This window comes from Aptenodytes forsteri, unplaced genomic scaffold (genome assembly GCF_000699145.1).
Source record: "Aptenodytes forsteri isolate BGI_AS27 unplaced genomic scaffold, ASM69914v1 Scaffold322, whole genome shotgun sequence".
NCBI lineage: Eukaryota > Metazoa > Chordata > Aves > Sphenisciformes > Spheniscidae > Aptenodytes > Aptenodytes forsteri.
The window spans coordinates 1,075,942-1,090,300 of record NW_008795045.1 but is presented as its reverse complement, the minus strand read 5'-3'; the positions used below and the strand labels follow the sequence as shown (position 1 = coordinate 1,090,300).

The 14,359-nt window shown below is 38.5% G+C and overlaps 1 protein-coding gene across 1 annotated transcript in view; it reads left to right on the top strand.

Annotated features, from left to right (window-relative positions):
- CTNND2 (catenin delta 2) overlaps window positions 1–14,359 on the top strand; it is a 287,386-nt gene that overhangs the window by 98,548 nt on the left and 174,479 nt on the right. Inside the window, exon 3 of the mRNA XM_009276983.2 lies at window positions 2,572–2,704. Within this exon, the coding sequence (XP_009275258.1) occupies window positions 2,572–2,704 (133 nt within the window). The remainder of the gene's footprint in view (window positions 1–2,571; window positions 2,705–14,359) is intronic.

Sequence of the window (14,359 nt, the reverse complement as noted above, 5' to 3'; positions counted from 1 at the left end):
TTCCTTTTCACCTGTTAACAGAGTCACAGTAAGCTGGTATGCACAGAAGATGTGGTGTTTGCCATCTTCGGCTGCCCGAAGTTTCTGGCCTTCCCTGATACCTTTTACAATGTTGTCTGACTTTTCAAAATATCAATTCAATGTTAAGATTTTTCTGAACATATGCAAAAGGTCTCTCGTAGAAGCTTCCCAACAGTCTATATCATCTCAAGGTTCATTGGAATAGTCCATATGTGATTTATTATTACATCTTCATGGTTTCTTTGTATTAAACACTTAATGTGAAATTCAGTATTCATTTGTTAACATCTGTTTTGTCAGAAGAGAAATAGCCGATGAAATTCTAAGTGTATTTTTTTGCATCTCCTATTTATATTCTGGATCTTCATAAAGATAGAACTGTAATGACAACTCTCAATTTAGCAAACATCCCCTATGAGAAGAGAACAGACAATACCTCATTATTATTGTAAAATGAGTCTTGTTTCAATGAAATGTCTTGGAGAACTGTTGTACTTAAAGTGTGATGCCTGATTTTACTTGAGACAGACTACAGAGCTACTGTAAGCGTTACTCGAACGCAGGTGAATTCTCCCAGTGATGCACATACACTTGGCCTCAGTGCAGCAGAACCCCATAACTTGGGAAGGAAACAAATGATCAGGAATATTTTTTTCAAATATTATAGCTGGACTCCGCAACAGCTCTTGTGGGGTTTTTTTGGCAATGAACTCCCAGGTGATCACGGTAACCGCAACAGAGAACCTACAACCTTTTTCACAAGTCACCTCTTTCCCCTAATTTCCCTCTATTACCTTGTACGTGTAGCATTAGATGGAAGATGGTGAAAATACTTACGTGGCACAAAAAATTAGCTCTTGGGGAAAAGGCGTGTGAGAATTAAGTATCTCATGCAGAGTGGCTGTGTGCATGTCTGGCTCTTGGGACACAAAGTCCAAAGCCATTTTCATGAATGATTTTACCCTTAAACACAGAGGGGAAAAATTTACCTGAAGTGACAGGTTGACTTTAAGTTCAGTTCTGGAAGCTGCAGAATACCTGCCGAGATATGTTCTACACACTTGGATTTGGTTGTTTCATGATGCTAATGTCTCAATTTAGCAAACATCCCCTATGAGAAGAGAACAGACAATACCTCATTATTATTGTAAAATGAGTCTTGTTTCAATGAAATGTCTTGGAGAACTGTTGTACTTAAAGTGTGATGCCTGATTTTACTTGAGACAGACTACAGAGCTACTGTAAGCGTTACTCGAACGCAGGTGAATTCTCCCAGTGATGCACATACACTTGGCCTCAGTGCAGCAGAACCCCATAACTTGGGAAGGAAACAAATGATCAGGAATATTTTTTTCAAATATTATAGCTGGACTCCGCAACAGCTCTTGTGGGGTTTTTTTGGCAATGAACTCCCAGGTGATCACGGTAACCGCAACAGAGAACCTACAACCTTTTTCACAAGTCACCTCTTTCCCCTAATTTCCCTCTATTACCTTGTACGTGTAGCATTAGATGGAAGATGGTGAAAATACTTACGTGGCACAAAAAATTAGCTCTTGGGGAAAAGGCGTGTGAGAATTAAGTATCTCATGCAGAGTGGCTGTGTGCATGTCTGGCTCTTGGGACACAAAGTCCAAAGCCATTTTCATGAATGATTTTACCCTTAAACACAGAGGGGAAAAATTTACCTGAAGTGACAGGTTGACTTTAAGTTCAGTTCTGGAAGCTGCAGAATACCTGCCGAGATATGTTCTACACACTTGGATTTGGTTGTTTCATTTGATGCTAATGGTGTTCCATGCTTTGTTGGATTAAAGAAAAGTGCAAAGACCGAGTCTTTGTATTTGCCTAGCTGCTTTCGATTGAGTAGTATGAATGAAGATTTAAAAGTAACCCGATGTATAAGTGTGTATCGTATAATTGTAAAATTACGGAATCACAGAAGGGCTGAGGTTGGAAGGGACCTCTGGAGGTCGTCTGGTCCAACGCCCTGCTCAAGCAGGGCCAGAACTGTATGATAGTTTACATTGAGCATGGACCATATCTGGAAAAAATAAACCAAAAGACAAAATAGGTCATTGCTTTCTATATAAGACAGCAATTTATATCAAATAAAAATTGCAGTAGGTAAAAAGGACTTTTTGACAAACTAGCATTTCATAGCAAACCATTTATGGTTCTGATTCTAGCCTCCACATTTTAATTTTAATAGAGAAAGTGTAATGGTACGAGCATGTATCTTCTTTCTTTTCTTATATTAAGATTTCATACAGCCATTTTTATTTAGGAAACTTCAGCAGTTAGAGACCTAATTCCATAAAGCTATTTACTCTAATTATACTTTATATAACCTTTTTTTTTCCCAGAGAAGTACAGTTTAAAATGAAAAATAGCTTCATATTTGATTTAATGTTTGCTTTGAAATTAAGGGGGGGGGGAAATCAAGATTTTACTTAGACATTTCTTTCTTCTTTGTTGGCCCAACTGTTGCCACATTTATCCACTAATAGCAGAATTTTTGATAAATCTTTCTTGTTTGTTTTTGCACAGAGAGTTTGGATGGCGAGATCCAGAGCTTCCAGAAGTTATACAGATGTTACAGCATCAGTTTCCCTCAGTACAGTCCAATGCTGCAGCCTACTTACAACACCTCTGTTTCGGAGACAATAAAATAAAAGCAGAGGTAAGATTTATAAACCCTTCTTTCAACAGTGATGCTGTCCGCCATTTATCATCACCAATTATTTATATGTACTTTAAAAACTTACAAAAGAAATCATGTATATATGTCTGGACCCATTTTACTCACGCTTTCACTTAAGTGATTTGTTACCATTAGAGAAAGTAAAAAATGCATAAAATATTATTGACACTCTTTTTTTTTTGTTTGGTTTTGAATATTTTGATCAATTGCATACCATTTAAACGCTGTATCAGTAGTTGTTCAGTAAACAGCTAGTGGTATAGTCTTGATCCCACTGAAGCATACGGGCATTTCCTTAGGATTTTCAGAGAAATATGTTTGGACACTAAATACAAACACAGAAGATGAAAATTAAGCAAAATGATTCTGAATCAAAGCCTGCTTTAATGTATAATTGTGTGAATAGAGTTTAATTTCACTGGTTTGCAGCTTGAACGGTGATCGTTGGTCTGTGATCTTGAAATTCAGTGCGGATTGTATCTAAAATTCAAACAGCAATGTAGACTTTGTTCTGTACCTGTAGCTGATCGGTACTTCTTGCTTGCTTGTTCCCTGTGCTTAATGGGACCAGTTCAGCTTTTGGCACAAGTTAAAACAGAAGGAAGGCAGCTCCGGGGATCTGACAAACACACAGGAGTCAATTAAAATTGAATGAGTGAAGCTGTTACCAGCCCCAGCTGCCTCCCCTGGCTCTCTCGGAGATACTGCTAATCAGGGACATGTGTTGTGCACATAAATCTGTGCCTGTACTGGCATCTTTTAGCCTGGCACGTAAAGGTAAACTGAGATCAGGATCTGCTACTGCTTATTTGTCAGAACTGTGCAGTGATGCTGGCTTGCTAGTGCTTCGTTATCCTCACCCTCAGCACATACCACTCCGTGGGTCTATCTGGCTACAGCAGCTTTCCCTTCTAGGCTTTTTCATGCTGAGGAAATTCCCGAGTGAGTAAGTAAGTATGTGGTCTGCTGGCACTGGCAGAACTGCACTGGTTGCGTGCATCACCTCAAACATCGTAGAAATAATAATAAAAAATTTACATGAATGTTAAAATAAAGAATGTTTTTGCTCTGGGAAAGAGAACTCTTGTTATAGGTATTGCTGAAAATTTTAAGTGCGCACTCTCCCCATACTCTTTTCTCATCCTTATTCACAAATTAGTTTTTCAATAAAAGAATTGATTAATCTCTGAAAAAGGCAGTTAAATGATTGGAGCAATTTATTCATTGTACAACCTGTGCTTCCTCCTGTTAGCCATAGATTGAGAGCCCTTAGGTAGCTATCACATTTGAGAGAAGATGGTTTGATTTTCGTTGCTAACCATTTAGGGAAAAAGAAGACTGATTGTTGTTGATCTAACCCATCCCACTAGGACATCAGCCTTTGTAAGCTTCAGGCTCACGAGCTGGAAGGGTGAAGGTAAGTATATAAAACAATAGAGCACTAGGCAGCTCTCTGAGCTTCTTCTCTGAAAAAGGATAACAGATAAATTGAGGATTTCCCCCCTTCATTTGTTATTATTCAGGGCTTTGATATATTCCTCACTCCATAATACTTAAACTATCTTTGGAAACAAGCCAAAATACTTTTTTTTTTAAAAAAAATCCACCTGAGAATATGCTTTCAGATTTCTGGCACTGTGGATTTTTCTAAGATGACAAAAAATGAGATGTACTGTCTACTTTTCTAATGCTTTGTAGAGCTTTTTAGACTAAAGCATCCAACATTAGCAAACTATTTTATCTCTGTATCTATCTATCTACCAACCTATAGTTATTTAATTATAGGTCCTGTTGTGTTTAGGCCATGATTCAGGAGAGCACTTAAACAGTTTCTGTGTTTGTTTATTGGAATCAGGATCTACCCAAAGGGATCGGGAGTGCGCTTAGGGGTCTGCTTGAGCTCTCCACTGAATACAAATTTCTTGAGGATCCTTTTGTGTGAGGAGTTAAAAATCCTGTCAATAAGGGGATATCACAGCAGATATCCCAGATTCTTGCTAGGCTTATACCCAGCCAGAGGAACTTGAGTGGTGCTGTTGAACCCACCTGGGACAACTCACGTGCTGTTAAGGGTGTGTCTGAATTATGAGTTAAACGAAGACCTAAATAATAGGAACTGATACCAAAATTCACTCTTCTGCAAAGTATTTGTCTTGCCATTGTGTGTTGTGGCCAGTTCTCCTCTGTATGAGAACGACCACATTTAAGATCCGATTCCTTCTTCATGGAAAGCAGGGCACTAGTTCTGCTGCACGCGGTCGCAGGGAGATGCACCAGCTCAGACACAAGGTGCAGGGAAGAGAAGCACCTTGACACATCCTAATTTTTATTTTCCTTGCAACCTCTTGTCAAATTAGTAATTACGAATTTTGGAAGTCCAACTGTAAGTTTGAGATTACAAAGCTGAAAAATTCCAATTCTTTTGAAGCACAGAAAACTGTGCTCTTTTACCAAATGCCTAGCTTCAACATAGCAAATGACTTGGACTAAAGAAAGAAAATTGTCCTGGTGGTCTTTCAAACCCTGGAGAAAAGACAAACATAGGAACGTGTACGGTAGCAAAACTGCTGGTATTTCGTACGCCTGACAGGCACTGAGGAAAAAGCAAACTGAATTCAGTAAATAGTGTTAATGTGTAACATGCACCTGAACATACGCATGCACACATGCACAGAATTAATAATATTATGCAACAATTTATTTACTGGTTGCATTGAATTTGAAATGTAATACAGTTGTTAAAATTTCAACTCTGGAGTTATCTGACAGAAAAAAAACAACATTCATTTACCTTTATCACTAACGAGCATCAAATTGTCACCCTGCAATTAATGACTATTTTATCCAGAGTTTCTGGAAATAACTGTCCTGAAATACTTTTTTTGATTCTTTTAAGCATGATTTATACTGTATTGCCTACCAAAAAGGTGATTAATGATCTGTCGTCTGAACCTGACCATTCTTTCAATCTTCCAGTTTTGTTTTTGTATAGTTGTAACCTTGTCATAAGGGTTTAGTAGGATTTGTATAAAATTTCTCCTCGTGTACTTGGTACGACAAAGGCCTTTATATTCCTTTTGAGTAGAACAGCGTCAACTAAAAGTTAGACAGAAACGGAAAATAGTAGCTATGACTGTATGCATTTCTGACATTCCTGACACCTTTTATGGTCTTGCCATTACGTTTTTCTCTTCTAAAATATTTTAATTTCTGTGGCTGAAGTGTGGAACACTACCCCTTGCTTCCTCTGTCCCCCCCAAGAAAAGGAAGTGGAAATACTCTATAGAAGACAACTATGAAAAAGAAATTCAGTCAAAAACGTTTGAAGTATGGCTAGGGAAACAAGAGATGTTTTTCCTTTCATGACCATGTTCTTTATGGTAGGTGTTATTTCTAAAACACGTGTTGATCACAGGCGTACTTCTGAATTTGATGACATCATTCTAAATGTACCTTTGTTGCTACATAAGCTTAAACACCCTGCTCAGTCTTTTATGTAGCAATTCTCTCAGACCAATGAGGTCTGCAAATGCCCTTCTCTAACTTAAAGGACTTTCAAACAAAGCTAGTAACTGCTTATGTTAAGATGCCCCAGGCTGGCTACTAAGGTGTCAGAAGTCATTTACTTTTTCACAAAAAAACTTCTAGAGTGAATTAGGTTTTATATTTCTGGTAGAATTTTTATTTTTCCCCTTCCAGCCCTGAACATACCAGTACAGTGATAGGTAAATGCGATAAACACTGACCGTTGATAAAGATGGTGTTATTATTTCTTGCAGATGCTGCCACTTCTATGCTGCTCAAAACCATTCAGTGCTAGTCTTTATTTAAAAGTATGATTGTAACTGCTGCTCTTACCTGAAAGTTTTCCACAAGTGCTACTTCTGAGTCTCCTTAAGCATTGCTGACTGCAAGGCAGGCACTACATCTGCTGTCAGTAGCGCTTCTCATTCTCTACCTTTATTCCCTGTGCTTGGTGCTTAGGTGGTGCGGCAGACATTAGAATGGAGTTGAAGAAATTGGATTAATTTTGCTAATGTCTGATCGCTGGATTTTTCATCTCCTGTTGAGCAGTGACCAATCCTCACTGAAAATGTCACATATGTGAAAGGGGACATAGGAAGGCAGAAGGCTAAAGGTTGTAAAAATTGCCAGACAGCCCATTACAGTTAGGCATAATAATTCTGAAATTCAGAATCTCAGGATACTTTAGCGATTCATTGTATAAATTATTGTTTCATTGATGACAGTGAAGAATGCAACTAAAAGGCAAAAGGAAAGGAGGGAAGAAGTTTTGATCAGATATTTGAAGGCAGATGAAAAGTTGATCAGGCAGAAGAGCACAAGAAGGCCCTTTCAGATGGCATTTTCTCCTTAGGAGAGGGCTCTTACGCCAACAATGGTGAAATTGTGAGCAGAGCCGCAGTAGCTGGTCCTGGATGCCAAGAAGGAACAGGCAGGGGATATAGGAAGAGCGAAGCGTTTTAAAATAGTAAGCAGAGAACATTTCTTTAAAAGAGCACATTCTATTAAACACAGGATTCATTCTTCCACAGCAGTTTTTCTTCCTATAATGACAGCTTACTCCTTTGTATGAGGTCACCATATAAAAGGATTGAATTGTGCAGTTTCACACGCCAACACTATTTTGCTCTCATGGAAGATGGCAGCCTGCCATCAGCTGCAAAGGTGTAACAGGTCACTTGGGGGTTTTGGCACCAATGACTCCTTTCTGCAAGCTAGGAAATTAATTTTTGCTATCAAAGCCACAGCACTTGAGGTTCTCATCTCAGGAAAATTGTGCAAAGATGCCAAATAGAAGAACAGTAACTACTGACCTGTCCTGCCTGAAGCCTTCCCTTGCATCCTTAATAAAGCTCGCTGGATCAGACAGTTTCCTCTTCATCCTGGAGAGCATTCCCATATACTCACTTCACACAGTCTTAGAAAAGTATCAGTCCAGACGTTATTGCATGGTGTTCTAAAAAAAATGAGTGATTGCACATGGAAAGCAATTATTTTCCAACTTACTCAAAACCATCATTCACATTCATTTTGTTATTAATCTTAAAAGTTTTTCTGCATCTTCTTCTGTGAGTTCTTCAGAATGTGCCCAGAACCCTTTCGACACAATACCACTGCTCTTTCGTATGTCAGGCAGTATGCATAGACTATACTAACCTCTTGTTTATCTTCATTGTTTTTATATTTACGGCTCTTTATTTATGTCAGGCAGTATGCATAGACTATACTAACCTCTTGTTTATCTTCATTGTTTTTATATTTACGTTGCTCTTTATTATTATTAGTGAGGGCTTGTTGAATATACATCTTTCTTTTTCATCCTCTATTCTGTTAAGTGTGTGATAGTCCATCTGACTGAAATGGAATACGAACGTGAGCTGTATAAGAAAAAATATCTCATTATGTAATGTAAGTTATTGTTGTCATCTTCCAGGATATATTTTTTTTTTCTCCTCTATCTCTTTTACATCTATAATCCACATAACTGCAGTGTTGTAGTAACTTCGATGTCATCCATAGTATTGCTATGTCCATGATGGTCATGGTTACACACGTGCCTGTTTCTAGCATGGCTTTATCCCAAGGAATACTTGCACTTAGTATGGGGTGATGGACAAACAGTCCATGATGTTGCTTTTAGACCTGCTGACTAATGCTGACAGAATTCTTCACTCCATAACATTTAAAGGATCCAGAATGGGGGTTGGAGGTACGCTCATCATTCTTGAAGGATATCTTGATTTTCTTTCTACAGTGTTCTGCAAGATTCCCCTCTGTTTCCATTAAGCGGTCCCAGAGAAAACAGAGTATCTTTTCCTATGTGTTTGAAGAAGAATCATAGTTTTGCATTCACCTTCCCATAGCCTTCCTCTTCTGTCTGTCTTTTTCCTCTAAAATCTCTTCAGTTAAAGGCTGGAATTTGGCTTGTCTGGTGATGATACTGTCAGTTTTCCATTAAACACATGATGTAAACTCTGCATGCAAGATGATACAGATACGGTATTTAACTTTAATGAAAGAAGTATCTCATAGGTGATACTGAAAAGTAATGTAAAAATTGCAGAGGCTCTAAAACATTTGTTGAGAGTGCATTTTAGTGCAGATAATAATTGCATGCTTTTGGAGAAAGTATACTTCCCTGTTCAGTTATAAACGTTTTATTAGAACTTTGATAACCATAATTTTCATGTTAAACATCTGTATGGGGAAAACCTCACAGTTTGAGAAATACTTCCTTAAAAGGCTTCACAAGGCATTTACTATTTTAATGATGATTGTTTATATGAAGAGGTGCTTGCCTGCACCTGATTCCCAAAATGAGCACTGATACGTTCATGCTTTTGCTCACCTGCGTTTAGATTACTGCATGCAGGACGATTTGGATCTCTCTTCCCATCACCCTGGGCAGTCGTATTCACCTGTGCAAGTAAATGTCAAACAGTCCCTTTCAAATACACTTTCTGTGTAGTTTTTACTGGTAGAAATTACTCTAATGAACTAAAGCAGCACCCATTGACGTACCCAGCAACAGTCTTTATGTAAAAATTTATTTTTTTATTTTATAAAGCCTCATTAATGATGATTTTACAGGACTTAACTTTCAGGTTCTTTCTGACCTCTAGTCTGTTTTCTAAGAAGTCAATCAACAGATGCTGTGTTGTGTTGCAATATAGGTTGGGGTTTTTTACTGTCAATTATCCATATACAAAATGCCTTTTTTTTTTTTTAATATTTTGCTTTAGAAGTACTTTTGGAAATGACCCTTTGATTTGTCTTTTGTAAATTGTCTTAGATTGCGTTATTAGAACAGGTTTTCCAACAAGACGTTCCACTCCTTGCACCTTGTCATTCAAGGATATGATTTTACACTGAAAGTAAGTTAGGTGGAATTTCCATGCACAACCATCAACAGCACCACAAAATCTTACTCTTCACAGTAAGACAAAGTATACAAATAGCTTTATGATTACTTCTTATCCTGTTACATTCAAGATCTTTATTCTTTGCATGAGGAATGCCATTTTTCATTCCTCCTCAAGGCTTATTTATCTTTTTAACATTATTTTTGCAAAGAGCTTTTGAACTGGTTGTACTTGAAGAATGTATTTCAACCAACAGAGGCTACACCGTTACAGTATTTGTGGTGTGCTGCATATATCTTACATGAGAAGTAGCTCCAAAGTGTAAAATAACTGACCTGTGAGTATTAAATGAGACTTGGTCAACTGGGGGAATGATAATAATTACAAAACCAAACTGTGACAAGAACAGTTAATTTGATTAATTTGAGTATCTGTTATTTCAGGTTTCTCTAGCATACCTATGGCTCAAATCCACTCTATCATGCTGCGACACAAAAAATTGCATATTTATGTTTCATTGTAGACAGAAAGAGAAGAGAAAGATGGGGTAAATATGTGAAGATGTCATAAATGATGAACCAGTTAAGTAAAAGCTGTGTACGTGAATATACCTGAAATAAAATGGGTTTATACTGAAAGCACTTGACTAAGTTTCAAGCCCTAGGTCCATTTTTAGCCCTGCAGGAACATAGGCTCTCCTGTAAAACAGGGATGATAATTTTATTCTACTTTGATTATTTCCTTTTATTCTGCTCAAGGGTGATAAGTTGGCAACAACCCATCTGTTGTGGTTTAACCTCAGTCAGCAACTGAGCACCACATGGCCACTCGCTCAATCCCCCTACCCCGGAGGGATGGGGGAGAGAATCGGAAGAGTAAAAATGAGAAAACTCATGGGTTGAGATAAAAACAGTTTACCGATGCCCAGCCAGTCCCCGAGCAGTGGCCCCCCCGGCCAGCTTTCCTCCAGTTTATGTACTGAGCATGACGTCACACGGTATGGAATGTCCCTTTGGTCAGTTTGGGTCAGCTGTCCTGGCCGTGCCCCCTCCCAGCTTCTTCTGCACCTCCAGCCTTCTCAGTCGGTAGAGCATGGGGAGCTGAAAAGTCCTTGACTAGCGTAAGCACTGCTTAGCAACAACTAAAACATTGGTGTGTTATCAACATTATTCTCATGCTAAATCCAAAACCCAGCACTGTACCAGCTACTAGGAAGAAAATTAACTCTCTCCCAGCCGAAACCAGGATACCGTCAATATGAACACCTCTGCAGTTTCAGGTTGAAAATGTTTGTAAGGGCTGTCCCACTTTGCTTTCATTCTGGGTGCTTTTATGATATATTTAAATGGTGCCAAAAAAGCCAAATCCTGCTCTTTGACACAGATGTCCATGAGAGCAGAGGTGTGCCCCGGCTAAGCAGCGAGCGTGGGAGAGGATTGTCCCAGTCCTCTGTTGTAGGGCTCTTAGGTACAGAGCAGCTGTTACATGAGCAGCTGCTTCAGGAGGTGGAAAGTTGCCCGAAGGAGACAGCAGTGGTTCATGCTCCATGGAGCTGGACACACAATACTGGATCCTCACTGGTGACAGGCTCTCATATGATGTCCTAAATCACTGCTCTCTCCCATCCCTCAGGTTGAGAGGGGAGGGCGCAAGGCTGTGTCTCAGCGGTCTTTCTGTCTCCAATTTGCCTGGCACCATGCATCTTGTGGCATTCTTGCAGTCACATTAATTTGGAGTGGGACATAGGGGCTGAAGACATCTTTTCCCTTATCCTATTAGAAGATTCATAAAACACAAACCTGGAACAGATGAAGGATGAATCCTTTATTTTGTTAGATTTGTAGAAACAAAGCCCTTTTTTCCCATGATCAAGATCTCATCACTCTGATATACTAACTATGGCTTGTCTCACCCTCTTTGCCTAGGAGAAGATTTTTTGAAAGCAACCTTTGTTTTCTGCTATTGCTGCTGCTTTTTTTTTTTTTTTTAAAACAGCCCCATTTGATTGCATCTTCAGACCTATGTAACCTCTCGTAGTCTCTCTGCTCCCTTTCATTTTATTTATTCCAGCAGTCAGTGGCTTGAGATGTGTTTCTGTGTTAAGGAAGGGAGATGTAAATGGTCTGTTTCTCCTGAGGAAAACAATTATTTCTGCACTTCAAGGCCTTCTCTATTGATAGGTGTGCAAGAGAGTGTATTTGATAGTATTTCAGTAACTACAGCGCTAGTTGGAAGTGTCTAATATGTCTGCTTTGGATGTCCCTTTATGCTATCTCCGTGATACCCTCTCTCCTCGTTTAGTTTGAATTGTGTGAAGCAAAGAAGCACTAACTCATGGCCTATAATACAACCCTGTGACTGAATGTCTTCCCTCTTTACTATTAACTAAAACAGATGAGGCAGAAATGGCTGCATTGGTCTTAACACAATAAGCTATGTTAACACTGTTGTTAAGACCACTTGCACTCTTAATGGTCCTAAAACATTATTATTTAGAATAGTGATAATAAGAAACACACTTTTATTCACTAATCTCTCCCAGCCTGGAGTCCAATGCTGAGTTACTAAATAATATTTATCAGAATATATCAATCTGTTTTTTCTTGCTAATAAATTGTCTTTAATTTGCTAATAAATTCCAGAAACGTGGTTAATTATAAAATGGTAGGCCTTTTCCCTTTTTTTTTTTTTTTTTTAAAGCATAAAAGCCCACCTTCTATCAGGGAATTAAATCTTAAACTGATCATCTTGCTTTCAAAAGCATTTCTGAGTGCATCTCTCCGTTGTTTCACCATCTAATTTATGCACTATCATTTTATGACATTTATCTCTTCTGCAGATAGAGTGCATGTCTTTGTTTTGTGCACAGTCTTACATTTATTGAGACTGAGTCTTAATGAATGTCACTGAGTGCTGTGCTGTGTCCCCACAATCTGTGCTTTCTGTAGCACAGAAGGAGTAGCATTTTGCACTCTGGGATCCCTCTGGGGTCATTTAACCATGGTTATTCTGGATTTCATCGTCAGGGTACTTTGCCTGAATTATAATAATGATTTACTATGCACCTGGCATATATTTCACTTGATGTAAGATTAGGAAAATATTACAGTTGTTAAATAAATGAATTAATGACAAGCCCCACCGGAGTAACATTCGGTTAAAAGAGGAAATTGAAGAATTAGGATGTTAACTGAAGACTGCACAGCAAAGTCGTGGCAGACTGCAAGGGCCAGTTCTTGTCTTTTACTCCTCTGCTCTGCTAAGGATCCTGATTAATGCTTTGGGTTTATTGCATTCACATCTCAAAATTATTCCTTTTGAAAAATAGCCTCAACTGGGAGTAAAGTATCGGTCTTGTAAAGTGACAAAGTATCAGTCCTGTAAAGTGGTGTGGTTTCAAAAATAAACAAGAGTATGTTATTTCATAAACATAATGGAACATCTAGTTGTGGCTGTTTTTTTCTCAGTTAATGCTAGATAAGCAAAAACCAGACATTTTGCTTGCTGTCTTCCTGTTGTTTTCAGTCGTTTTTGAACATTACATCATTCTCTCTCATCTCGCAAAGAGACTGATCGAATGAATTTACAAAATGACTGAAAACATTATTATTTTGCAAAATAGTGGGCTTAATATTGAGAATATGTATCGGTATTTTTACCCCACATGCTGCTTTACACTGCTTTCATGTTGTCCGTCCCCCCCACCACTGCCCAGTTATTCCCTCTCCAGGGAATAGCCCAATGGACGAAGTTTTGCCCACTCTTCCCAGAAGTTCCTCTTTAAGATACATTTTTCTACGATACTAATAAAATAGTCAGCAACGATTATTTAGAGCGAAAGCAAGCCAAAATAATTTTTTTAAAATTATTAACGACTGTCCATGCTTCATATGGATAATTGCAGCTTCGCTGTTGTTGTCTGGACTATCCTGTTTATGCACTGCACTGCAAACATCTTTGGGATACTGAGTTTGACCTCGTTTTGTTGCCGTTTAGGGGCCTGGCACTGGTCTTCTTGTGGGCTGAAAGGAGTGAGTGAGGTCTTGAACAAAACCTGTCTAGATCTCCTATTTACCTGGGTTTAGCACTCACTCCTACAGTGTCTACCTTGCAGGAGATGAGAATAGTGGCTAAAGGTTTTTATCTTTTTCAGCTCCAGGCAGCCAGGGGTTGCCTCTGAATGAGTAACCACATAGAAGAGAATTTTAGGCAATAAATTCAGTTAGCCAGAAAATTCAGATGTGAACATCTGGAGATAATGCTTTTCACGCAGTTAGGAGGAGAGAGAAAAAAAAATCAGTATTATGCGTGCAAGATGAATGCCTTCGTGCTACTTTCTGTGGCATGCAGCAGATGCAGTAAGAACATTGCAGTGTGTCGTGAATCTCTCTCCACTGGTCTGAGGAAAAAATGTCCTGGTTGTACTAAAACATTTGTAAAAGCTGTATCTTTTGTATTTGAAAATATTAGGCGGTAGGGAAGGAAAGGTAATATGCACTGAAAGACAGCGTCATTTGACATAAGTAATGTGATGTTCCCACATTTTGAATGGGCAATAAATACACTTGCAACTTTTTCAAGCAGTATAATGTTCTAGTATATATGCCATGGATTTCTTTCTATTCATAACTCTTCTGCCAATTGCTTCTCTATTAGACTGATGTGTGAATGCAGAGGATTACTTTCCTATTGTAGAGCACTTTTTTTTATTACTGTTATCATCATCCAGCAAGCCGCAGTAAGACTT